Below are 25,445 nucleotides of genomic sequence, written 5' to 3' on the forward strand. Positions count from 1 at the left end.
GACTCCTCTCTGAACCCCCCCCCCCCCGTCTCAGCAATCGGCAGCTGGGGGGGGAGTCCAGAACTTCTACAGATCCTGTGCCTCTCTGTTAAGCTGCAGCACCCTCTTGTCTATGTCTCCCCTGGTCTCAACATTTGCTGACTCCAGCCCTCTGTTGGTCCTCCTGCAGACTCTGCACTTTCTGCTTTCCAGCTTAGCCCCCAGCTTATTCCTGGCAGCAGCACAGGGAATGTGTACATTGATGTAAGGAGGACCGGAGAACGCTTGACTGCTGACTGCTGATGGTGGGGGGAGGGCTCTTGACATCTGATGTACAGGGGTGGGGGGGTGAAATTGTGGACATGTGCTTATAATTATTATGAGAATAATACGATTCTATGCCAGTTGAAAGGAGGGTTGCACACCGCTGGTATCATCCACAAGAACCACGTTCTGTATGAGCAGTCACCAATAAAGTTTCTTATGGATGATACCAGTGGGGTGAAATCCTCCTTTTCAGACTTGCATCATCTGCTACAGGAGTGTGAGCGGGTTCTGTGCCGGTCTGCACTTGTCCTTCACAGCTTAAGTATGAAGTTTTTACTAAAACCAGTAATAATCAAATGCAGCGGTAATTATTTACAGATACAACAGGCCCTTTCAGGGCAACCATAAAGCTGATGCAGCCCGCAATAAATTGAGTTTGATACCCCTGCTCTAGACCAATGGCCCATTTACTTTTTTGAGGTGCGTTTTGTCGCAGGTTAACATGTTGTGTCAAGACAGCCCATTCTACAAAGAGGTATACATTTACCTATATTATAGTCATCAGGCTAATCCTTCCACTCCACATACATTATATTACCAAAAGTATTGGGACGCCTGCCTTTACACACACATGGACTTCAATGGCATCCCAGTCTTAGTCCGTAGGATTCAATATTGAGTTGGCCCACCCTTTGCAGCTATAACAGTTTCACCTCTTCTGGGAGGTTTAGGAGTGTGTCTATGGGAATGTTTGACCATTCTTCCAGAAGCGCATTTGTAAGGTCAGGCACTGATGTTGGAGGAAAAGTAAAAACAAACACAAAAAAAAGGACGCACCAGCCTAGCGCATTATCCTCAGCGGGCTTTTAATAATAAAAGTTAAAATCAAACTACTCACAAACATGCGTGGTAATCAGCACATCAATTCCAAAAAGCAGCATCAACTGGAAAAGTCCAATGTCTCATGTAGACGAAGGGCTAGCGCGTTTCGAGGCCGTGCCTCTTCCTCAGAGCCTTGAGGCTCTGAGGAAGAGGCACGGCCTCGAAGCGGGTTAGCGCGAAACACGTTAGCCCTTCGTCTACATGAGACATTGGACTTTTCCATTTGATGCTGCTTTTTGGAATTGATGTGCTGATTACCACGCATGTTTGTGAGTAGTTTGATTTTAACTTTTACTATTAAAAGCCCGCTGAGGATAATGCCCTAGGCTGCTGCGCCCTTTTTTTGTGTTTGTTTTTACAGTGTTTCGACCTCCCCGGTCGTAGAGGGCAGCAAGGCTTAGCCATATGAGATGCCAAGTGCGGGTTCCAAGATAAAGACAGCCTGCGGATCTGGTTCTGAGCGCAGGAGTAGGGTGTTTAGCTTCACCCTCCTTTTTTCTGGATTACTTGTTGGAGGAAAAGGCCTGGCTCTCAGTCTCCACGCTAATTTATCCCAACGGTGTTCTATCGGCTTGCGTTCAGGACTCTGTGCAGGCCAGTCAAGTTCCTCCACCCAAAACGCACTCATCCATGTCTTTATGGACCTTGCTTTGTGCACTGGTGCCCAGTCAAGTTGGAACAGGAAGGGGCCATCCCCAAACTGTTCCCACAAAGCTGGGAGCATGAAATTGTCCAAAATGTCTTGGTATGCTGATGCTTAAAGAGTTCCCTTCACTGGAACTAAGGGGCCAAGCCCAACCCCTGAAAAACAACTCCACACCATGATCCCCCCTACACCAAATGATTTGGACCAGTGCACAAAGCAAGCTCCATAAAGACATGGATGAGCAAGTTTGGGGTGGAGGAACTTGACTGGCCTGCACAGAGTCCTGACCTCAACCCGATAGAACACCTTTGGGATGAATTAGAGCGCAGACTGTGAGCTAGACCTTCTTGTCCAACATCAGTGCCTGAGCTCACAAATGCGCTTCTGGAAGAATGGTAGAAAATTCCCATAGACACACTCCTAAACTGTGTGGGCAACCTTCCCAGAAGAGTTGAAGCTGGTAAAATGGGTGTCCCAATGCTTTTGGTAACATCGTGTATGTAAAATGACCTAGTCCTAGATCCTACAGCTGTGGCCACCATTGTTTTTCACATTCAGAGGTGAAAGATTCCCTCTCCTGGTCACGCTTGTACTTTGGTCATTAAAGCCCCAAAGATTTCTATGGGCAGGGCCGTCTTTTCCATTGGGCATGCCCGACGGTTGCCCGGGGGCCCCACTTGCCAGGGGGCCCCACTTGCCAAGGGGCCCCACACACATGGTGGCAATTACTGTCCCCCAACAGGCCAGAATCCAGATTACTTAGTTTACCTGCCCTGGTGGTCTAGGGCCCCCCCATTGTCCGCCGCCATCCCCCCCCCCCCCCCCCGTTGTTGTCCGCCGGTGGCTCCAGTCTGCACTGCACACTGGTTGCTAAGGCCAGCAGATTGGCATCTAGCAACCAGTGACGTTCTGACAGCAGACCCATGATGCACAGCGGAGGAGGAGGATCCTCCTCGTCGGCTCGTCCTCCTCTCCTCTCTCCGCGCCTAGAAGACTGGCTCCACCCACCTCCTCCCTTCATGCGCAGCATGACTGAGCAGCCATTGTGAAAGGTAAGGCAGGCAGGCTGCTTGATTTTCTTTTTTTTTTTTTTTTTCACTCCCTCGCCATCGACACAAGAGACAACTACCTGGAGGATATACCTTACTATATATTGGTCCCTGTAATATGTCTATAGTAAGGTATATATCCTCCAGGTAGTAGTTGTACTCTCTTGTAGTATATAGTGTTCCCTATAATGTGTATATAGTCTATATACATATTACAGGGACCAATATATACTACAAGAGAGTACAACTACTACCTGGAGGATATATACCTTACTATATACATATTACAGGGACCAATATATACTACAAGAGAGTACAACTACCTGGAGTATATACCTTATGTGGGAGATTAGCTCGGTGGTAGGCGTGGATGACCCCTTGAGGGGATTGGTTAAACAGTTTGGTTTAGTCTTGCAATTTACTTCACACAAGTGCAAGCCTCAAAAACAGCAAAATAAAAATAAAATACAAAATAAATCCTTGCCACTGTGGGCGGCTACCTTCTCACATACAGGAACCTACCTACGGAGTCTGTCTCCAACGTACTGTTGGGCAAACTTTTGCTGATCCTACAGCAGACACTCAATAGTCCATTTATTTTCTCTTCTCACAGCACATGTTCATTGGACTTTCCTTTCACATAGAAAACATCCCTTTGTTTGTCTCTTCACACTCTTCACATAGCAACCATTCCTTTGCTTGTCTCTTCACATAGCAAACAGTGCATTTATTTCTTTCCACATAGAAATAGTCCAAGACCTCACCTTGAGTAGTCTTCAGTCTTAATTAATTTCCCCTTCACACAGGAAATGTCCATTGGTTTCTTTTCACAGAGAAACCATCCAAGACCTCACCTTGAGTAGTTTTCACACTTGTTACCCTCCTCAGCGCACATCGCTTCAGGAGGTCTTCCCCATGCTCACACAGCTTTCAGGGGGCACACATCTGACTGTCCTCCTCTCCCCATGCCCACACAGCGTCAGGAGGCAGCAATCCTTAGACTTCCTCTGGACCAATTATAGAGGCCTTAACTTCCTCATTCTGAACAGCTGAAGTCTGTTCAACGTCCTTAGACAGTTCTGGCTACCTCTGCAGCCGACACCCTATAGTAATTGGTGAATTTTCTAAACCAGGTGGAAATGTATCTCCTGTCTGTGACTACATCCACAGATTTACCTGACTTCCTGTCACACTTACTATATACATATTACAGGGAACAATATATACTACAAGAGAGTACAACTACCTGGAGGATATACCTTACTATATACATATTACAGGGAACACTATATACTACTAGAGACTCTTGTAATATATAGTGTTCCCTGTAATATGTATATAGTAATGTATATACTCCAGGTAGTTGTACTCTCTTGTAGTATATATTGGTCCCTATAATATGTATATAGTAGGGTATATACTCCAGGTAGTAGTTGTACTCTCTTGTAGTATATAGTGTTCCCTGTAATATGTACAGTATATGGTCTATATACATATTACAGGGAACACTATATACTAATTTCTTGTTTTTTAATTCATTGTGTTTCACGCTCATGTTATGTTGTCCAAACGTTGTGTTATTGTTTAAACAGTGATTTTGTTTATGGTAGCAATAAAAATAAATATTGCCTTATCGATAATTTGCATTTTTATTCTCGTGGGTGATTGTGTAGGCAGGGGGCCCCAGTGCACTGCATTGCCCAGGGGCCTATAAGGCTCTTAAGATGGCACTGAATATGGGGCTTATCTACCTCCAGCTCACAGCCATGGGATGGTCCCATTGAAGCCTATGAGGTTGTCTTAATGTGCAGACTGTAAACATTTTTAATTGCTATTTCAAATATAATATTTTCAATTATTCTTCATAGATAAAGCTCAGTGCTTGGTAAATCCGGCTGACAGAACAGACTGTGGATATCCAGGAATTAGTCAGGAAGAATGCCATTCCAGAGGATGCTGCTTCAACTCATCTATTCCCGGGGTCAAATGGTGCTTTTTCTCCAACAACAACAGTAAGGAGTTTTTTTCTTATGCTATAATTTCCATTAATATTATTAAAATACACTATTTTTATAGAGACAATAGTTTCTACAGCACTTTAATAAAAAAACAAACAGTGTAAGTGTCTTAATTCAACTTGGTATTAGCCTCTTACAATCCCCTATGTAGCAGAGCTCAGACTGGGAGAGAAAGAAGCAGCAACCCAAAGAGCCATTCATATATGCTGCAGTGCTCATGTGCTAACAAGGAACATGCTGATAAGAGTGTGTAGAGTGACAGAGAGATAATCTCATCAGTCTGCTGCTTCTCCTTTTACTGTCCAGTCACTGGGCATACTTGCCAACCGTCCCTTTTTTCCAGGGACAGTCCCTGCAAATAGGAGTCTGTCCCAGGTAATTTATATTGTCCCTGGAAGGGCCTGTTAATCGGGCTGCCCATAAACGTTACACAGAAGTAGTGCAGCTGAATGGGAGACTTATTCCAACTTTGCTACTTTGGCCTTAAGTTTGAAATTCCCTTTTTAATTTCCTGTAATTCTCTCTATATTGAGTAGACTCTATAATCTGATAAGTAGACAAGGTTAATTATGCAGAGTGGGCGGAGCTTCTGGGAAGTGGGTGTGGTAATTGATAGCTGTGCTGCAAAGTGTCCCTGGAAATTTTTTTTAAACGTTGGCAACTATGACTGGGGTGCGGGGGTACTCAACTGCAGCAGAGATCAGGTTCTCTTTCCAATAAATACAGCTGTGCATGTGGCAGAGCTGTCTAAATCTTGGAACTGTCTGGACAGAAACACAAACCCTTTGTCAAGTACATCAGCTTACATGTAAGTATTTCATCTGTATGTTTAAAGTGATTGTAAAGGTTGTAATTTTTTTTTAAATAACAAACATGTTATAATTATCTGCTCTGTGCAATGGTTTTACACAGAGCAGCCATGATCCTCCCCCTTTTCAGTTCCCTGCTGGTGGTTCTAGCTCCTCCCTCCTGCCAAGTGCCCTCAATAGCAAGCCTCTTGCTATGGGGGTACATGATCAGGCTTGCACCCGAGGCCATGCTCCTGTGAATGGACTTTGTCCATTCACACACAGAGCATGGCTTGGCCCCAGCCCTGATCTTACCTCATTGGCTCACTGACTGTGATTGACAGCAGCAGAAGCCAATGGCTCCCGCTGCTGCGCGAGCCAATGGGGAGAGCGAGACCCGGGAGAGCTGCTGCTCTTATGCATATCGCTGGATCGGGATGGAGCTTGAGTAAGTATAAGGGGGTGCTGGGGGGGGGGGGGGAGCTGCATCGAGAAGGTTTTTTACCTTAATGCACAGAATGCATTAAGGTAAGAAACAAAAAACCTTCTGCATTTAGAACCACTTTAACTGTTTGCCTAGACTTAAGGAACCAGTGTATTTCTTCTATTGTTCTATCATTCTATTGGCTCTCCCCTGACCTATACCTACCAGAATCCAATAGCTGCAGCCTCTATTGATTGTTTACGCTCAACGGTGAAAAGCTCCCTTTCTTGGTTGCACCTGCATATTGCTGCTTCACCCCTTTGGGGTTCATCTACCTCCATTTCCTAGGTAGGAAAGGGTTCCATATATGTCCAAGGGACCCATAATGTGCAGGCGCGGCCAAGTGAGCGAGCCTTTCACCCCTAAATGTAAACAAACTCTTGTGTCCTTGCTCATTGAAGTAAGGGTGGGATTGTTTAGGTCAGGTTTAAGGGGCAAAAAATGCACTCTGAAAAGTGCGCCTACTCTTTAGGTCATATATTAGAAAAATGAGTACCTCGTAAGTGGCAAAAACTTTTATGTGCAACCTGTTAGCATTAATCGCTTTTTTGAAAATAATATTTTCAATTATTCTTCATAGACCCGGCTCAGTGCTCGGTGAATCCGGTTGACAGAACAGACTGCGGATATCCAGGAATTAGTTCTGAAGAATGCAATTCCAGAGGATGCTGCTTTGACCCATCTATTCCCGGAGTCAAATGGTGCTTCTACCCCAACAACTACAGTAAGGGTTAATTCCATGTGATAGAAAGAGATAATAACTGTGGGGGGATTAACCACTTTACCACCGGAGGATTTTGCTGTCTTACATCTGGGCCACTACTATGCTACCTCAAGTATACAAAGTATACTTGAGGTAGCATATCACACATCTACACCTACATACAAGCATCTACTTACATCTACTTTACAAGTATGGCTGCATAAAACATAATACACCCTACTGGCTGTGCATATTTTAGGCTGTGCATTTGCATAGTGGTGCTGCTGATTTGTGGTGATGTTTATATCTGAAAAGTTAGGATATGAGGAAGCATAAAGTCCATTGCTGAGGCTGCCCTAGGTAACGAGACCCGATGGAGGGGCATGAGGACAGGGAAATGGATAACATAGTACACTGGTCCTCTCTGCACAGCTCCCACCCCGGACGGCCCCAGAGTAGGTTGGTTCCCCTTTATTTATGCCCTACTAAACGGGAAGTGACACACATACAAGGGAAACCAAGTCACAAAATATATCAACCCCCTACATGCACCAGCCATGAGTTAAAGGTACTTACGAAGATGCTGTCAGCAGCAAAATGATTCTACCAAGTAGACACCCTCCTACATGTGCTTTCATGGATCTCATCTGAGTGAGGGTGGGATTGTTTAGGTCAGGGCAAAAGGGCAAGACAAATAAGAGCACTTTGTTTAAAAGCACACTTATTCTTTAAGCCACACATTTGGAGGAAAATTTCTTAATAGTTCCTCTTAAGCACCTAAAAATTTTACGTGCTGTCCATAAACATTATTAATCACTATTTCAAAATTATTATTTTCAATTTTCCTCATAGATAAAGCTCAGTGCTTGGTAAATCCGGCTGACCGAACAGACTGCGGATATCCAGGAATTAGTCAGGAAGAATGCCATTCCAGAGGATGCTGCTTCAACTCATCTATTGCCGGGGTCAAATGGTGCTTCTACCACAAAAACTTCAGTGCAGTGCTGCACAATAGCAACCAGTGTAAGTACCTGCATTCAACTTGGCATTAGCGTCAAATGACGCTTTTCCACTGCATGGAACCGAACGGTTTGGCTCGCTTTTGCGCTTTTCCACTGCATGGTACCGCATGGTATGGTGTTGGAACGGTTTGGTACGGTACGGCGGCGCTTTTCCACTACATGGAACCAAACGGTACGGCTCACTTATGGCACTTTTCCACTGCAAGTACCGGCTCGGCTCTACTCGGCCCTGCTTGGCCAGGTTTGGTTTTCCACTGCATGGTACCGCATGGTACAGTGTTGGAACGGTTCGGTACGGTTTGGTATGGTTTGCTTTTCCACTAAAGTAGTACTAAAGTAAGTGGGTGGGATAACAACGATTCTCTGACGAATCAGTGGCTAGTAGTGACAAACAGTCAGCTGCATGCAAAGGATTGTGGGATATGGTACCGTTATTGTACCTCTTGGAACCACAATCGAGGTGGTACTGTTTTAGCGAGCCGTACCGTTCGGTTCCATGTAGTGGAAGCCGCCGTACCGTACCGAACCGTTCCTACACCGTACCATGCGGTACCAGCAGTGGAAAAGCATAAAAGCGAGCCGAACCGTTCAGTTCCATGCAGTGGAAAAGCACCATTAAACAGTACCACCTCGGTTGTGGTTCCAAGAGGGCCGTACCGATACCATATCCCACAATCCTTTGCATGCAGCCTTGACTGTTTGTCACTACTAGCCACTGATTGGTCAGAGAATCGTTGTTATCCCACCCACTTACTATTAGTGGAAAAGCAAACCGTACCAAACCGTACCGAACCGTTCCAACACCGTACCATGCGGTACCATGCAGTGGAAAACCAAACCGAGCCAAGCAGGGCCGAGTGGAGCCGAGCCGGTACTTGCAGTGGAAAAGTGCCATTACAATCCCTTATGTAGCAGAACTGAGGCTTGTCTAAGAGAGCACTTACTGTTTAAGTCCTCATAAGCGCCAAAAAACTTTTATGTACAGCCTATAAACACTATTAATTGCTTTTTCAAAAATAATATTTTCACTCATACTTCATAGATAAGGCTCAGTGCTCGGTGAGTCCAGCTGACAGAACAGACTGCGGATATCCAGGAATTAGTTCTGAAGAATGCCATTCCAGAGGATGCTGCTTTGACCCATCTATTCCCGGGGTCAAATGGTGCTTCTTCCCCAATGACTATAGTAAGGTTTTTTTCTCATGCTATCATTTCCATTATTATTATTATAATGCACTATTTTTTTCATTTATCATTTCCATTTTTATTATTTTAATACACAATTTTTATAATGCCAATCATTTCTGCAGTGCTGCACAATAACAACCAGTGTAAGTGCCTGAATTTGACTTGGTATTAGCCTCTTGCATCTCCCTATGTAGCAGAGCTCAGGCTGGAAGAGAAAGAAGCATCCTAAACAGCCAATCATATATGCTACAGTGATCATGTGCTAACAAGCAACATTCTGATAGGAGGAGTGTGCAGAGTAACAGAGAGATAATCCCAACCGTCTGTTGCCTCTCCTCAGTGTTGGGGTAGTTACTCAAAAAATGTAACTAGTTACTAGTTACTTCTGTAAATTGTAAGGAGATTACTTTACTAGTTACTGGATTTGAAAAGTAACTTCACTACTTATTACTTTACTTTACTTTTGAAAAAAAATATGAACAAATTCCAATGCGCATATTTATTTGTAGTGCACAAAAAAACAATACAATATTTATTGTTTTATTTATATATATGACCACAGCGTGCCCCCTTTCAATGCCAGAGTGACCACAGTGTGCCCCCTTTCGATGCCAGACTGACCACAGTGTGCCCCCTTTCAATGCCAGACTGACCACAGTGTGCCCCCTTTCAATGCCAGACTGACCACAGCGTGCCTCCTTTCAATGCCAGAGTGACCACAGTGTGCCCCCTTTCAATGCCAGACTGACCACAGCGTGCCTCCTTTCAATGACAGAGTGACCACAGTGTGCCCCCTTTCAATGCCAGACTGACCACAGTGTGCCCCCTTTCAATGCCAGAGTGACCACAGCGTGCCTCCTTTTAATGCCAGAGTGACCACAGCGTGCCCCTTTTCAATGCCAGAGTGACCACAGCGTGCCCCTTTTCAATGCCAGAGTGACCACAGTGTGCCCCCTTTCAATGCCAGACTGACCACAGTGTGCCCCCTTTCAATGCCAGACTGACCACAGCGTGCCTCCTTTCAATGCCAGAGTGACCACAGTGTGCCCCCTTTCAATGCCAGACTGACCACAGTGTGCCCCCTTTCAATGCCAGAGTGTCCACAGCGTGCCTCCTTTTAATGCCAGAGTGACCACAGCGTGCCCCTTTTCAATGCCAGAGTGACCACAGCGTGCCCCTTTTCAATGCCAGAGTGACCACAGTGTGCCCCCTTTCAATGCCAGACTGACCACAGTGTGCCCCCTTTCAATGCCAGACTGACCACAGTGTGCCCCCTTTCAATGCCAGACTGACCACAGCGTGCCTCCTTTTAATGCCAGAGTGACCACACGTGCCCCCTTTCAATGCCAGAGTGACCACAGCGTGCCCCCAGATCAGATTTTGCTTTTGTTTTATAGGGGCTCTTTCATACTGAGCCGCTCCGTTCAGCAGGGGATCCATGAGTGCAGTGCTAGTAAAAATGCAGCTCAGCCATGTCTTTATTGCCCCCCCCCCCAACACAAGTGTAAACTAGAATCTCCTGCATTAATGATCATCCTTGTTATAATGATCACAGCACAGCAGGTGCTCTTTGGCTCTGTTACAGTGTCATGTGGCTGTTGGGTACTGACTTTGTTATGGCTGTACTAGGTGCTTCAGAATCAGACTAACACTGTACGTCCATAACAAAGTCACTCAGTCAACAGCCACGTGACACTGACACAGACCCATACCATAATGGACCTGCTGTGCTGTGATTATTAGAAAAAATGATGTCAATTTTAGCACACAGTGGGGAGTCTGCGGACTTTACCTTCCTTTCAGGCATGCATGTTGAGTTGTCTGTGACTGCCGATTGCCTGTGCACCGCCACCCGCCACTGGGATTGCTGATCTGCGCCCTCTCAGCCACGAGCCACCTCACAGAAACTTCTCCCTCACTCCGGCACCTGCAGAGGGAGCGGAGAATCACTCCGCCGACCGAGGAGGGCAGAGCATAGGCAGTGGGCGGCCGGCGCCCGGCCGGAACTATAATGTGAAGCGGTGCATGCGACCGCACTTCATATACCTACGCGCGCCCGAAAATGGAAAAAAAGTTCCTGCTCTGCTACAGCCTCCTGGCCTGTATCTGTATCGCACGGCTTGAGTAACGCAGGAAAGCGCGTTCCTCAAGCCAAGTAAAGTAATTTAGTTACCGATGTTACGAATGTAACGCTTTACTTTACTACGTTACCAAAAAAAGTAACGTAGTTACTGTGATCCGTTACATTGTAACTCGTTACCCCCAACACTGGCTCTCCTTTTGCTGTCCAGTTGCTAGGAAGGGGGGCAAAGCTGGCCTGACCTGCTCACACACACTATAAAGGTATTCCATCTATATGTTTAACTGTTTGCCTGGGCTTCAGCTTTCAAGAATTAGTATATTCTTTTAGCTCTCCCCTGACCTAAGCAATTATATCCTACTCACCATGATCCAATAGCTGCGGCCTCCATTGTTTGCTTGCAATCAACAGTGAAAAGCTTCCCTTCTTGGTTACGCTGCACATTACAGCCCCACCTCTAGAGGGCAATGTGTGTTTAGAAAAAGGAGTTCATAAGCACCTGAAAACTATTATGTGCAGCGTAATGTATACATTATTAATTGCTATTTCGAAAATAATATTTTCAATTTTTCTTTATAGATAAGGCTCAGTGCTCAGTGAGTCCGGCTGACAGAACAGACTGCGGATATCCAGGAATTAGTTCCGAAGAATGCCATTCCAGAGGATGCTGCTTCAACTCATCTATTGCCGGGGTCAAATGGTGCTTCTTCCCCAAAAACTACAGTAAGGGTTATTTTTCTGCTTACAATCTAAAAGGGAGGGGCAAGTAATACAAAGGGATAATAACTGTGGGGGGATCAGTTAGGGGAGAAAATATAATTCAGCTCTGAGGCAGGATAGGCTTCCCTGAAGAGATGAGTTTCCAGAGATTGCCTAAGTAGTGGAGTAGTAGATAACAGGAGAGATTGGGGTAGGGGATTCCAGAGGAGAAGAGAGGCCTTGAATTTGTCCTGAGCATGAGAGTAGGAGATGGAGGAGCTAGAGAGCACTGTGAAAGGCTCCCTGGTCACGCTTTCACAATACAACCCCATCTCTATGGGGCCCATATACTTTTGGTTCACAGAAGGATATGTTCCTAAAGAAGTCCAAGGGTCTAAGTAGTGGACTAGTAGATAACTGTCTACTAGCTCTCAAGGCAGGATAGGCTTACATGAAGTGAAGAGTTTCCAGAGATTGCAGATAGTGGAGTAGTAGATAACTGGAGAGATTGGGGTAGGGGATTCCACAGGAAAAGAGAGACCTTGAATTCATCCTGAGCATGGGAGTATGTGATGCAGGAGCTAAAGCACAGCAGTGAAAGGCTCCCTGGTCACCAGTGTTAATTTTGGCAACAAATTTCAATTTAGTTTTAGTCTTAGTCTTAGGACTAAAATGGCATTTTAGTTTTAGTCCCATTTTAGTCTTCTGCAAGTGTTTTAGTTTTAGTTGTATTTAGTCGACTAAAACTCCAGTACATTTTAGTCGACTAAAACTCCAGTACATTTTAGTCGACTAAAACTCCAGTACATTTTAGTCTACTAAAACGTCCTACATTTTAAGATGAAGTGATACAGTGTCACCACAAGATGGCCCTTGTGGACACTCTTGATAAATGTGCCACGTCCTATATATTCAACGTAGAGGGGATAGTTAGCTATTGCTAAAGAAATTGACTTTTCCGGCACAGTAATCGACACTAATGTCATAAAAATTATTATTGTTTATTGATAATTAGTTAAAAAGTTTATAAATGTATATACATCACAAAAGTACATATAATTGTATTACAATCAAACTAAAACAGATCATAGCATCTAAGTATAAGGTTCTCATAGGATTAACCAAACATAGTGGTGATTGAGGGATATCTATATTATCATAATTGTGATGCTATGATCTGTTTTAGTTTGATTGTAATACAATTATATGTACTTTTGTTATGTATAGACATTTATAAACTTTTTAACTAATTATCAATAAACAATAATCATTATTATGACATTAGTGTCGATTACTGTGCCGGAAAAGTCTATTTCTTTAGAAATAGCTAACTATCCCCTCTAAATCCCCTCTAAAATCGAATGTTATTATTTATGGTATTAAACTTTGAGCATGCACTAGCACAGCACTACACAGACACAGAGTTAGTCATTAAGTCTTTATTTAGGCAAAACTGTTTTGCCAAGAATATTGCTTTTTTGACCAAAGGGGGTAACATAAAAATGTAATAAAAATACAAAAAAATAAAAACTTTGCAGGCTCGTAATACCCTGGGTGCCTGTGGTGGTCACTCAGGTCAGACAGAGGAGGCCTGTAATGCTGCTGGACAGTGCTGGAGCCTGGATGGTGGTCTCAGGTCTAAGGGATGGCCTGTAATGCCCTGGATGCCTATGGTGGTCAGGTCAGAGAAGGCCTGTAATGCTGCTGCACAGTGCTGGATGGTGGTCTCAGGTCTAAGGGATGGCCTGTAATGCACACAGTGCTGGATGGTGGTCTCAGGTCTAAGGGATGGCCTGTAATGCACACAGTGCTGGATGGTGGTCTCAGGTCTAAGGGATGGCCTGTAATGCACAGTGCCCTGGATGCCTGTGGTGGTCAGAGGAGGCCTGTAATGCTGCTGGACATGGACAGTGCTGGATGGATGGTGGTCTCAGGTGGTCTAAGGGATGGCCTGTATGCATTGCACAGTGCTGGATGCCTGTGGTGGTCAGGTCAGAGAGGAGGCCAGCACAGTGCTGCTCAGAGTGCTGGATGGGGGTCTCAGGTTTAAGGGTGGTCTGACTCTGAAGTTGAACAGGATGGGCCGGGCCGGCCTCAGGGGCCTATGCACGCACACACACGCACCACTAGGTGGTGGATGCCAGTGCTCTGAGGGGACTCAGGGGAGGCAGTAATGGCTGGCCTGGCTGTTGTAACTCACTCAGTGGGTGCTCTGATCTGGATGTGGTGGTGGGTGCCACTGCCTGGGTGGTTGTCTGCCGTGTGATGATGATGTAACAGAGTCGGGCCTGGCTCTGGCTGTAGTGCTGCAGTGCTCTGGTGAGGTGACTGGTCTCAACTCCTTTGTAGTCATCACGTCGGACGACACGGGGCACGCCAGAAGCCACACAGTTGCGCTTACTGGGAGCGGAAGCAGGCGGAGCTCCGTGAAAACCGGAAGTTGGGTAAACATCCCTGCCTCACAGGGACGTCCCTGCCTTTTTTAGTTTTCGTTCGTTAACTAAAACGGATTTGATTTTCGTCATAGTTGTCGTCATTTGACGAAAATGTGCTATACTTTGCGTCTCGTTTTCATCACTTGAAAAATGCCGTTGACGTAATCGGTGACGAAAACCTTTTCGTTGATGAAATTAACACTGCTGGTCACACTGGCACATTACAACTCCACCTCTATGGGACTCATCTACCTTTGTTTCCCAGCAAGGAGATGTTCCCAAAGAAGTCCAAGGGTCTGTAATATAGAGACGTGGCCAATAGAAGGAGCCTTTCACAACGGAATGTAAACAAACTATGGAGTCTGTGTGAGCAGCTCAGGCCAGCTATTGCCCACTGAACCTCGTCCCTTAGGGGTCACTTAGGAGTATTACAAAAACTGCTTTATACACTTCAGTAACTTTGAGGTGTCACATAAACTTTCATCCCTAATTCCACAATGCACTTACAGCATCCCACCCTTCCCAAAAGACCATGTCTTCCTCTTCACTTCTTCAGCCGGTGACATGGTCAATTCCTACCTGTCCTGACACATGACTTCATAGCATTTTGGAAAAGTAACACTTAGTATATGCTTATTATGCTTAACTCCACCAGCTTGACTCACCACTTGACAATTTAACACTGTCATGGTCCACCATTAGCTGTACAGGAAGCTACTGTATTTCACTTAGCAAGGCTTAGCACTTTGTGACTCCAGGCTCAGTCCCTAGGCAGGCCTTGTACTGCAGGGGGCTCATATATAGAGACCCAGCCACCAAGTGTGGGACATAAAGTATCACCCGTTCCCTCACTACCAAGATCTCTGTCATCTGCCACCATCACTGCTCCCACTGTTAGCTGGCTAATACTTCTTTTGTTACTCCAGCACAATAAGTTACTAATAACTTCAAAGTTTATACAGGTTATTCTTGTTACCAGGCATTTCAGTCTTAACTGGGTTAAATGTAAATTCACTTTTCTTCTTAACACGGGGGGTTAAAAATAACTTCACTCCCAGCTCTCAGTTCTTTGTGATACACCATAACTACCATCACTAAATTTCATGATTTTCTCTTCACAGTAAATTACACAGGCACTTTCTTCTTTAACAAAACTCCATTAACTAAACATTAATAAAGTATATTTAAGGCAGCACATCAGTGCATCTACTTTGTATGTATGGCTGCATAGAACATAATACACCCTACAGGCCGTGCATATTTTTGGCTGTGCATTTGCTTGTGCTGTTGCATAGTGGTGCTCCTGATTTGTGGTGATGTTCATACCTGAAAAGCTAGGACATTAGGTAGGATAAAGTCCAGTTCTATGGCTGCCCTATGTAACGAGTGCCGTTGGAGGGGCATACATACGGACAGTGAAACAGATTACATAGTACATCGTCCTCTCAGCACAGCTCCCACATGGGACAACCCCAGACTAGGTTGGTTCCCTGTATTTATGCCCTAATTAGCGGGAAGTGACACACATACAGGGAAAACATATCAACCCCTTACATGCATCAGCCAAGACTTAACGGTACAGAGATGCTGCAAGCCGCAAAAATATTCTACCAAGTAGACACCCTCCTACATGTGCTCTCATGGATCTCATCTGAGTGAGGGTGGGGTTGTTAAGGTCAGGGCAAAGGGGCAAGAAGAATAAGAGAACTTTGTTTAAAAGCACACTTATTCTTTAAGTCACATATTTGGAGAAAAATGTCTTAATAGTTCCTCTTAAGCACCCAAAACTTTTATGTGTTGTCTGTAAACATTATTAGTTGCTATTTCAAAAACAGTAATTTTCAATTTTCCTCATAGATAAGGCTCAGTGCTTGGTAAATCCGTCTGACAGAACAGACTGCGGATATCCAGGAATTAGTTCTGAAGAATGCCATTCCAGAGGATGCTGCTTCAACTCATCTATTGCCGGGGTCAAATGGTGCTTCTTCCCCAATGACTACAGTAAGGGTTATTTATATGCTTACAAAGACATGCCCGGCGCTAGGAGGAACGAACTAAGCAGAGGGCATACATGACTGGGTGAAAGGGGAATCGTGCAGTAAGGGTCAAGTGGGGGATAAAAGTAGGTGGTCTGTTAGGGTACTTACCTTATTGGTCAGTGGTCCGGGTAGGGGGATGAGTTGTGGAAATATAGCTTCAGGGTAGGAGGGGTCAGGTCAATCTCGCAGGAGAACGCGTAAAAGAAAGTCCCTCCCTCCCGCCCTATTGTTTGTTTTTCGTTGGGGTGAACTCTTTTATGGGGGGTATGTCAATTTTGCTTCTAAAGGAGGGCAGTTTGGGGTCCTTGACAGGGGTTCATCAAACTGTTGTTAGGAAAAATGATGGGGACCCATCCAAGGTATGGCGTCCTCGAATTGGTACAGGTGGGTGTCTGAGGTCGGCTGTGTTAGTCTCCGAGGCGGTGCTTAGCGGCTGGGGAAGTGACTAAGCCAAATGGTGACCCAGACACAGAAGTTGGTTATATGGTACTGTCAAGGACCTACAAACAAGAGTATCTGGGTTATTGTTATATTGTTATTTCAGTGTTTTATATTTTGTTATTTAATAAAAGGCCATGTCTGCTATTTTTTACTCCAAGTTTGAGTAGCGTGTTTATTATAGAGTTATAAGTTTGGTGGGGGTATGGGGGGATAGGAGGTACTTATAGGAGTCAGCACGGGAGCTCTGATCTACCCAGATCATGTAAAAGGGAGGGGCAAGTGATAGAAAGAGATAATAACCGTAGGGGGAAAAATTTATGGGGAAAATAAAATTCAGCTCTGAGGCAGGATAGGCTTCCTTGAAGAGGAGTGTGTAGAGTGATAGAGAGATTATCACAACCGTCTGTTGCCTATCCTTTTAATGTCCAGTCGCTAGAAAGTGGGGCACAGCTGGCCTGACCTGCTCACGCTCACATAAAGGTATTTCATATATGTTTAACTGTTTGCCTGGGCTTCAGCTTTCAAGAATTATTGCTCTTATTCGTTTAGCTCTCCCTTGACCTAAACAATTCTATCCTAATCACCATGATCCAATAGCTGCAGCCTCCATTGTTTGCTTGCATTCAACAATGAAAAGCTTCCTTTCTTGGTTGCACCTTCGCATTACAGCCCCACTTCTAGGGGTTATGTGTGGTTAGAAAAAGGAGTTTTTCAAAAGCACCTGAAAACTTTTATGTGCAGCCTGTAAACATTATTAATTGCTATCCTGAAAATAATATTTTCAATTATTCTTCATAGATAAGGCTCAGTGCTCAGTGAGTCCGGCTGACAGAACAGACTGTGGATATCCAGGAATAAGTTCCGAAGAATGCCATTCCAGAGGATGCTGCTTCAACTCATCTATTGCCGGGGTCAAATGGTGCTTCTTCCCCAAAAACTTCAGTAAGGGTTATTTTTCTCTGCTTACAATCTAAAAGGGAGGGGCAAGTAATACAAAGGGATAATAACTGTGAAGGGATCAGTTAGGGGAGAAAATATAATCTGAGGCAGGATAGGCTTCTCTGAAGAGATGAGTTTCCAGAGATTGCCTAAGTAGTGGAATAGTAGATAACTGGAGAGATTGGGGTAGGGGATTCCAGAGGAGAAGAGAATTGAATTTGTCTTGAGCATGAGAGTAGAAGACGAAGGAGCTAGAGAGCACTGTGAAAGGTTCCCTGGTCACGCTTGCACATTACAACCCCATCTCCATGGGGCTCATATACTTTTGTTTCCAAAAGAAATCCAAGGGTCTGTAATTTGGAGGCGTGGCCAGGTGGGAGAGACTTTCACAACTGAATGTAATCAAACTCTGTAGTCTATGTGTGAGCAGCTCAAGACAGCTGTGGCCCCCTGAACCTCACCCCTGAGGGGCCACTCAGGAGTATTACTGTAGCTGCTTCATACACTTCAGTAACTTTGAGGTGTCACAAACTTTCAGCCCTAACGCCACAATGCACTTACAGCATCCCACCCTTCCCAAAAGACCATGTCTTCCTCTTCACTTCTTCAGCCAGTAACATGGTCTGTTCTTACATGTCCTGACACATGACTATATAGCATTTTGAAAAAGTAACAATTGGTATAAACTTTACTCCACCAGCTTGACTCACACCTTCACAATTTACCATGATCATGTTCTACCAGGGCAAAAAGAATAAGCGCACTTTGTCTAAGATAAGAGAGCACTTATTGTTTAAGTCCTCATAAGTGCCAAAAACCTATTGTGTACAGCCTGTAAGCACTATTAATTGCTATTTCAAAAATAATATTTTCAATCATACTTCATAGATAAAGCTCAGTGCTCGGTGAGTCCGGCTGCCAGAACAGACTGCGGATATCCAGGAATTAGTTCAGAAGAATGCCATTCCAGAGGATGCTGCTTCAACTCATCTATTGCCGGGGTCAAATGGTGCTTCTACCCCAAAGGCTACAGTAAGGGTCTTTTTTGCTGTCATTTACATTATTATTATTTATTTACAGGGTTTATTTCGCACCAACAGTTTCCGCAGCCCTTTACAATATAAAGACAGATGGAACAGTTACATTACAATACAAGACAAGAGAGTTAGGTGCGATCTGCTTGTAAGAGCTTACAACCTGAAAGAGAGAGCAAGTGATACAAAAATGTAATAATTGTGGGGGAATGGGTTGATGGAGAAAGTATAATTACATTTTGAGGCAGGATAGACATCTCTGAAGGGGAGTTTTCAGAGATCACCTAAAGATGGACATGGTAGGAGATAGCCAGAGACTGAATTAAGGAATTCCGAAGGATAGGAGAGGAGACAAGCATAGGAGGAGGTGGTGAGGGAGCCAGGGAGCACGGAGGTCTTGTTAGGAGAGAAGAGGATAGTTAAGCTAACCATATACAGTTAGAATTTTTTCTTACATTCCTTCCATGCATGGACAACATTCCTACTGCAGCAATTGTACTCTGACAGCCAGAACCAGCCAGAATACCCAAAATGGCTGACAATTTTCTATTGGCTACTTCAGTTTTTCTGTTGAAGGGTGGCAGGCGGGAAGGTGGTCATTTGACCAACTAAATCAGAGTCACGCGGGTGAGTTTCTCTCTCATGTTTTTCACAGTGATAAATCAATACTGGTCAGTAACTTCACTCCAACACGATTGACGATCGTGTCGGGGCTGTTATATAGTTACATAGTTTGTGAGGTTGAAAAAAGACATCAGTCCATCCAGTTCAACCTATGATGTGTGTGTGTGTTTGCTGTTAACCGTACATTGTATACCCCTGTATGTTGTGGTCTTTAAGGTGCCCATCTAATAGTTTTTTGAAACTATCGATGCTCCCTGCTGATACGACTGCTTGTGGAAGCAAATTCCACATCCTTACTGCTCTGACAGTGACGAACCCCTTACGTATTTTAAGGTTAAACAATTTTTCCTCTAGTTTTAGTGAGTGGCCACGTGTCTTATTGTATTCCCTTTCTCTAAAAAGTGTGTTCCTTATGCTAGGGTCACCAGTACAGTATTTGTACATTGATATCATATCCCCCCTCAAGCGTCTCTTCTCCAGAGAGAATAAGTTCAGTGCTTGTAGTCTTTCCTTATATCCGATGCCCTCCATTCCCCTAATTATTTTTGTTGCCCTTCTCTGGACTCTCTCCAGTTCCAGCACATCCTTCCTGAGGACCGGTGCCCAGAACTGGACAGCATACTCCAGATGTGGCCGGACCAGAGTCTTGTAGAGTGGGAGAATAATCTCTTTATTTCTGGAGTGAATCCCCTTTTTTATACATGCCAATATTCTGTTGGCTTTGCTTGCAGCGGCTTGGCATTGCATGCCACTGCCAAGCCTGTTGTCCACTCGTACCCCAGGTCCTTTTCCATCTTAGATTCACCCAGAGGTTTTCCCCCTAGTGAGTAGCTTGCTTTCGTGTTTCTGACGCCCAAGTGCATTACTTTACATTTTTCAACATTAAACCTCATCTGCCATGTAGTTGCCCATCCCATTACTTTGTTCAGGTCCGCTTGTAAGGTTTCCACATCCTGCATAGAAGATATTGGCATGCTTAGCTTAGTATCATCTGCAAATACTGAGATTGTACTAGATATCCCCTCCTCTAGATCATTTATGAATAAATTAAACAGGATCGGTCCCAGGACAGAACCTTGGGGGACCCCGCTTTCCACACCCGCCGAATCCGAGTACTCCCCATTAATCACCACCCTCTGGACTCTCCCCTGGAGCTAGTTCTCTATCCAGGTACTCACCCTATGGTCCATACCTACATTCCTTAGTTTGTACAGTAAGCGTTTGTGGGCAACGGTGTCAAAGGCCTTTGCAAAGTCCAGATACACCAAATCCACAGGCTTACCTTTATATAGGTGGCAGCTCACTTCATCGAAGAAGGTTAATAGATTTGGTTGGCAAGAACGATTTTTCATGAATCCATGCAGATTACTACTAATAATACTGTTTTCATTACTAAAGTTTTGTATGTGGTCCCTTAACATCCCCTCCAAAATCTTGCAGACTACTGATGTTAGGCTGACCGGCCTATAGTTACCCGGGGTATATATTGGCCCTTTTTTAAATATTGGTACCACGCTGGCTTTTTTCCAATCAGCTGGCACCATACCCATCTGTACACTATCCTTAAAGATCAAAAATAATGGTCTGGCAATCACCTGGCTGAGCTCTTTAAGAACCCTCGGGTGCAAGCCATCCGGTCCCGGTGATTTATTTATGTTAAGTTTCTCTAGTTTAGTTCTCTTTCAAAGATTTTTATTAAGTTTTAACAAAACAAAATCCATAAACAGATAACAGTATTTAGCCATATAAATTGGTAGGTAACTTAAAGAAAGCTTCACCATACAAGTTATGACCTGTGGAGTGAAAAATGTCAGCCATAAATAACAATGCGGGTAAAGAGGCTCCTATGGAGGAAGAGCAACGTGAGTAAAAGTAGAACATCATGCAGTCGGTGGGGACCCCCCTGACCCCCAGGCAACCCCAATGGGATCACAATCTGTCGCCCGGAGAGCCAGGAAAGACCCCACCCTCTAGTTTAGTTCTAAGTCTATCTTCTGTTAGCCATGGCGGTACTTCCTGAGGTGTATTATTTAGTTTAGCATTATAAGCTGGGTTAGTGTAGCCCCCCGATTCTTTTGTGAAGACTGAAGAGAAGAAATTATTTAACACTTTCGCCTTCTCTCTGTCCTCTGTGGCCAGATTTCCTTCGTCGTCTTTTATGGGGCCAATGTGTTCTGGCCTCGCTTTCTTACTGTTTATATACTTAAAGAATTTCTTGGGGTTCTTTTTACTCTCTTCCACTATATGTCTCTCTCGTTCTATTTTAGCCGCCTTGATTTTGCCTTTACATTTCTTATTACACTCTTGTAATGCTTGAATGCTGCCAATGACCCCTCAGCCTTGTATTTTTTTTTAAGGCCTTTTCTTTAGTATTAATATGCATTTTTATGTTGGAGTTTAGCCACCCAGGGTTTAGTTTTGCTCTTTAAAATGTATTTCCCTTTGGAATGCACTGGCCAATCCCTTTGTTTAGTATGCTCTTGAAGCACTCCCATTTGTCCTCCGTGTTCTTTGTTCCCAGGGTTCTATCCCATTTGATATTTTCTAGCAAAGAGCGCAGTTTTGGGAAATTGGCTCTTTTGAAATTCAGTGTCCTTATATTACCCTTGTGTTTCCTATTACTATAATTAATACTGAAACTAATTGACCTATGGTCACTGTTTCCTAAGTTGCCCCGTATTTCTATATCCGTGAGCAGGTCTGTATTGTTGGTAATCAGTAGGTCAAGTACTGCATTGTTTCTTGTCGGTGCATTCACCATCTGACCCATGAAATTGTCCTGCAAAACATTTAGGAACTGCCGAGCCTTGGCTGAGTGCGCGGTTCCTTCTGCCCAGTCTATATCTGGATAATTACAGTCCCCCATTATAATGACATTTCCCATCCTTGCTGCCAATCCTATCTGTAAAAGGAGGTCTGCCTCCCCCTCCTCCCTCTGGTTGGGGGGCCTATAGCATACGCCCAATATTACCTTCCCTATAGTGCCTTCCCTTTTAAGTTCTACCCATAGGGATTCTGCCTTGTCCCAGAGGCGTAACTAGAACCTTCAGGGCCCCGATGCAAGAAACCATGAAGGGCCCCCCAGACCCCTGGCCGGGGCCCTTCCCTTCAAGCCTGGGGCTCTTCCCACTAATCCTGGGGCTCTTTAATCTCATTGCATGGCCTTTTATTATGGTCCCGCATCAGGATCCTTTCACAAGTTCTGCAGTGGGCCCCCTTCCTGCAATCTTGGGGCCTCCCCACAGTGGTGAAATGCCAGGGCCCGGTCGCAAGTGTGACCTTTGAGATCCTAGAAGTTCACCCACTGGTTTGCTACTGGGCCCCCTGGAGCATGGGGCCCGGTAGCGATTGCAACCCCTGCAACCCCTGTAGTTACGCCCCTGCCTCGTCCATAGCTCCATTATTAATATCATCCCTCATATTTACCTGTACACTGTTCTTAATATACAGACATACCCCTCCCCCTTTTTTACCTTCTCTATCTCTGCTATTGCTTCCCACTTTCCACCATTTTTCAAACTTCACCCATGTCCCACTCACTTGTCTCTCATAAACAAGATGTAAAACATCTGCCAGAAGCCCTAATCCCTTTCTTTCCCTCTGAAGTCAGGCTTAACTGTTCAGTATCCTGACACCCACATACACTTTGTTAATTTTTGTAATAATAAAACTAATTTTATAATGATTACATTTTTTATAAGAAGTATGGGGCCCCCTCTAGCAGGGAAGTGGCAGTTTTCCCTTCTGCCCTCTTATAAATCTGGCACTGACAATACCCCCTAATAGTGGTGGTCAGTGGAAAGAATGCCACCGTTTTAGGCAGTTACAAAGAACATGGGTGTTAGGCTTCTAGCTTTGCAAAATGAGGCAACAATGCAGGCATTACTAAATGGGAGGTTAATCTGTCACTGCTTAAGCAACCCTTAGCAACCTCTAAGGAACGCTAAAGTTCCAAGCAACCCTGGTTGAGAATGGTTGGTTTAGATCAAAAGTAATCAAACTGGTCTTCAGGTCTTACCAAGAAGACATGTTTTGAGGTTGTATTTTCAGAAAAGCAGCTTGGGCAATCTATGACTGAACTTACTAGTTAGATAGTCTTTAGGGGACATCTACAATACATGCACTATAGGTGCAGCTTGAGAACCTGTGCACTAGAATTTTGGAACTAAGCTTGTGAACCTATGTTTTACCATTTTGTCTTCCATGACACAGATAAGGTTTCTTCTGATTATCTGATGAATGCTGAGTGCTGGCTTTTTAAATGCAGATCACGTTATAGTGTCACTTCTGAACTCCTCACATGATCTAATGTGTAAATAAAGTTGGGGGGAGTACCGCGCTTTAAAAGTGCTTAAATAACATAGAAAAAATATATAAATATGTAAATATGTGAAAAAGTGCCAAAGTGCTTCATAAATAATATTAAAATTAATGTGTCTTAATGTATACAATAAATACAATCCAATGCAAATCATACAATAAATATGATAGGTGGTGAAATATTCACTAAACAAAAATAGATCTTGTTGAAACCAACTATATCAATCCATTATACAGTGAAAAATGTATATAAAATTAAAATCGGTGACTTATTTAAATATAAAAAGTGCTCTAAATAGGTGATATCCAATAAAGTGCTGAAGTGTCCTTTTAAAATTATTTTTATAAATATATAGTGTGATGAACACAATCTTCTTAATCCAATTTTGACATGCAGGTGCTTCGTGCGGTGCCCACTAGGTGTCCTAAGCGCTCACCTCACTGCTCCTTTAAAAGAGCCTTAGGTTGTGTGCCCCAGTATGCTGTTCCTTCCTCCTTATTGGCATATATGTACCATTATGAATCCTTGGTTATATCTCCCTTGTAAATGCAGCTATCTTCCAGGGGATATATGCGGTTCTTTGTATCTCCAAAAAAAATCAAATTGGGCCCAACATAGTGAAGTACGTCCCATAAATTTTATTAAGAAAAGTAAGAGTAACACTCACATTGTTTTGCGTCTTGTTTCTAGCATAACATACGATCCTTTGCCGATACGTCACTTCCGGTTTAGCTATCCTACGCGTTACGCTGCGTCATCACGCAGCTTCTTCCAGGGATTCCTGGAAGAAGCTGCGTGATGACGCAGCGTAACGCGTAGGATAGCTAAACCGGAAGTGACGTATCGGCAAAGGATCGTATGTTATGCTAGAAACAAGACGCAAAACAATGTGAGTGTTACTCTTACTTTTCTTAATAAAATTTATGGGACGTACTTCACTATGTTGGGCCCAATTTGATTTTTTTTGGAGATACAAAGAACCGCATATATCCCCTGGAAGATAGCTGCATTTACAAGGGAGATATAACCAAGGATTCATAATGGTACATATATGCCAATAAGGAGGAAGGAACAGCATACTGGGGCACACAACCTAAGGCTCTTTTAAAGGAGCAGTGAGGTGAGCGCTTAGGACACCTAGTGGGCACCGCACGAAGCACCTGCATGTCAAAATTGGATTAAGAAGATTGTGTTCATCACACTATATATTTATAAAAATAATTTTAAAAGGACACTTCAGCACTTTATTGGATATCACCTATTTAGAGCACTTTTTATATTTAAATAAGTCACCGATTTTAATTTTATATAAATTTTTCACTGTATAATGGATTGATATAGTTGGTTTCAACAAGATCTATTTTTGTTTAGTGAATATTTCACCACCTATCATATTTATTGTATGATTTGCATTGGATTGTATTTATTGTATACATTAAGACACATTAATTTTAATATTATTTATGAAGCACTTTGGCACTTTTTCACATATTTACATATTTATATATTTTTTCTATGTTATTTAAGCACTTTTAAAGCGCGGTACTCCCCCCAACTTTATTTATCTGTATTGTGTAGGTTACCAATTTTAGTACCTGCAGCATTAAAGGTGCCTATTTTGTAGACAATAATTAGAGAGACAGCGCGAGAATTTCACCAACCCTCTATATGATCTAATGTGTGATCTGTAGATTGATGCTTTCAATGAAAATTTTGAGGCCACATCCCAGCTTGTAGGTGGGATGCAGCGTGGTGTAGAGACAATAAGTTAACACAGGCAGGTGCAATGGAACTTGTATTAAAAGAA

The 25,445-nt window shown here is 43.8% G+C and overlaps 1 protein-coding gene across 1 annotated transcript in view; it reads left to right on the forward strand.

Annotated features, from left to right (window-relative positions):
• The window catches only part of LOC309546612 (uncharacterized protein), a gene marked incomplete at both ends in the record, with an annotated part of 437,777 nt that overhangs the window by 404,284 nt on the left and 8,048 nt on the right, over window positions 1-25,445 (forward strand). The window contains 7 exons of the mRNA XM_082246351.1: window positions 4,692-4,835; window positions 7,669-7,812; window positions 8,881-9,024; window positions 11,686-11,829; window positions 16,098-16,241; window positions 17,519-17,662; window positions 18,548-18,691. Of these exons, the coding sequence (XP_082102477.1) occupies window positions 4,692-4,835; window positions 7,669-7,812; window positions 8,881-9,024; window positions 11,686-11,829; window positions 16,098-16,241; window positions 17,519-17,662; window positions 18,548-18,691 (1,008 nt within the window). The remainder of the gene's footprint in view (window positions 1-4,691; window positions 4,836-7,668; window positions 7,813-8,880; window positions 9,025-11,685; window positions 11,830-16,097; window positions 16,242-17,518; window positions 17,663-18,547; window positions 18,692-25,445) is intronic.

This window comes from Pelophylax lessonae (assembly GCF_965119305.1).
Source record: "Pelophylax lessonae genome assembly, chromosome: 2".
Classification (NCBI taxonomy): Eukaryota; Metazoa; Chordata; class Amphibia; order Anura; family Ranidae; genus Pelophylax; species Pelophylax lessonae.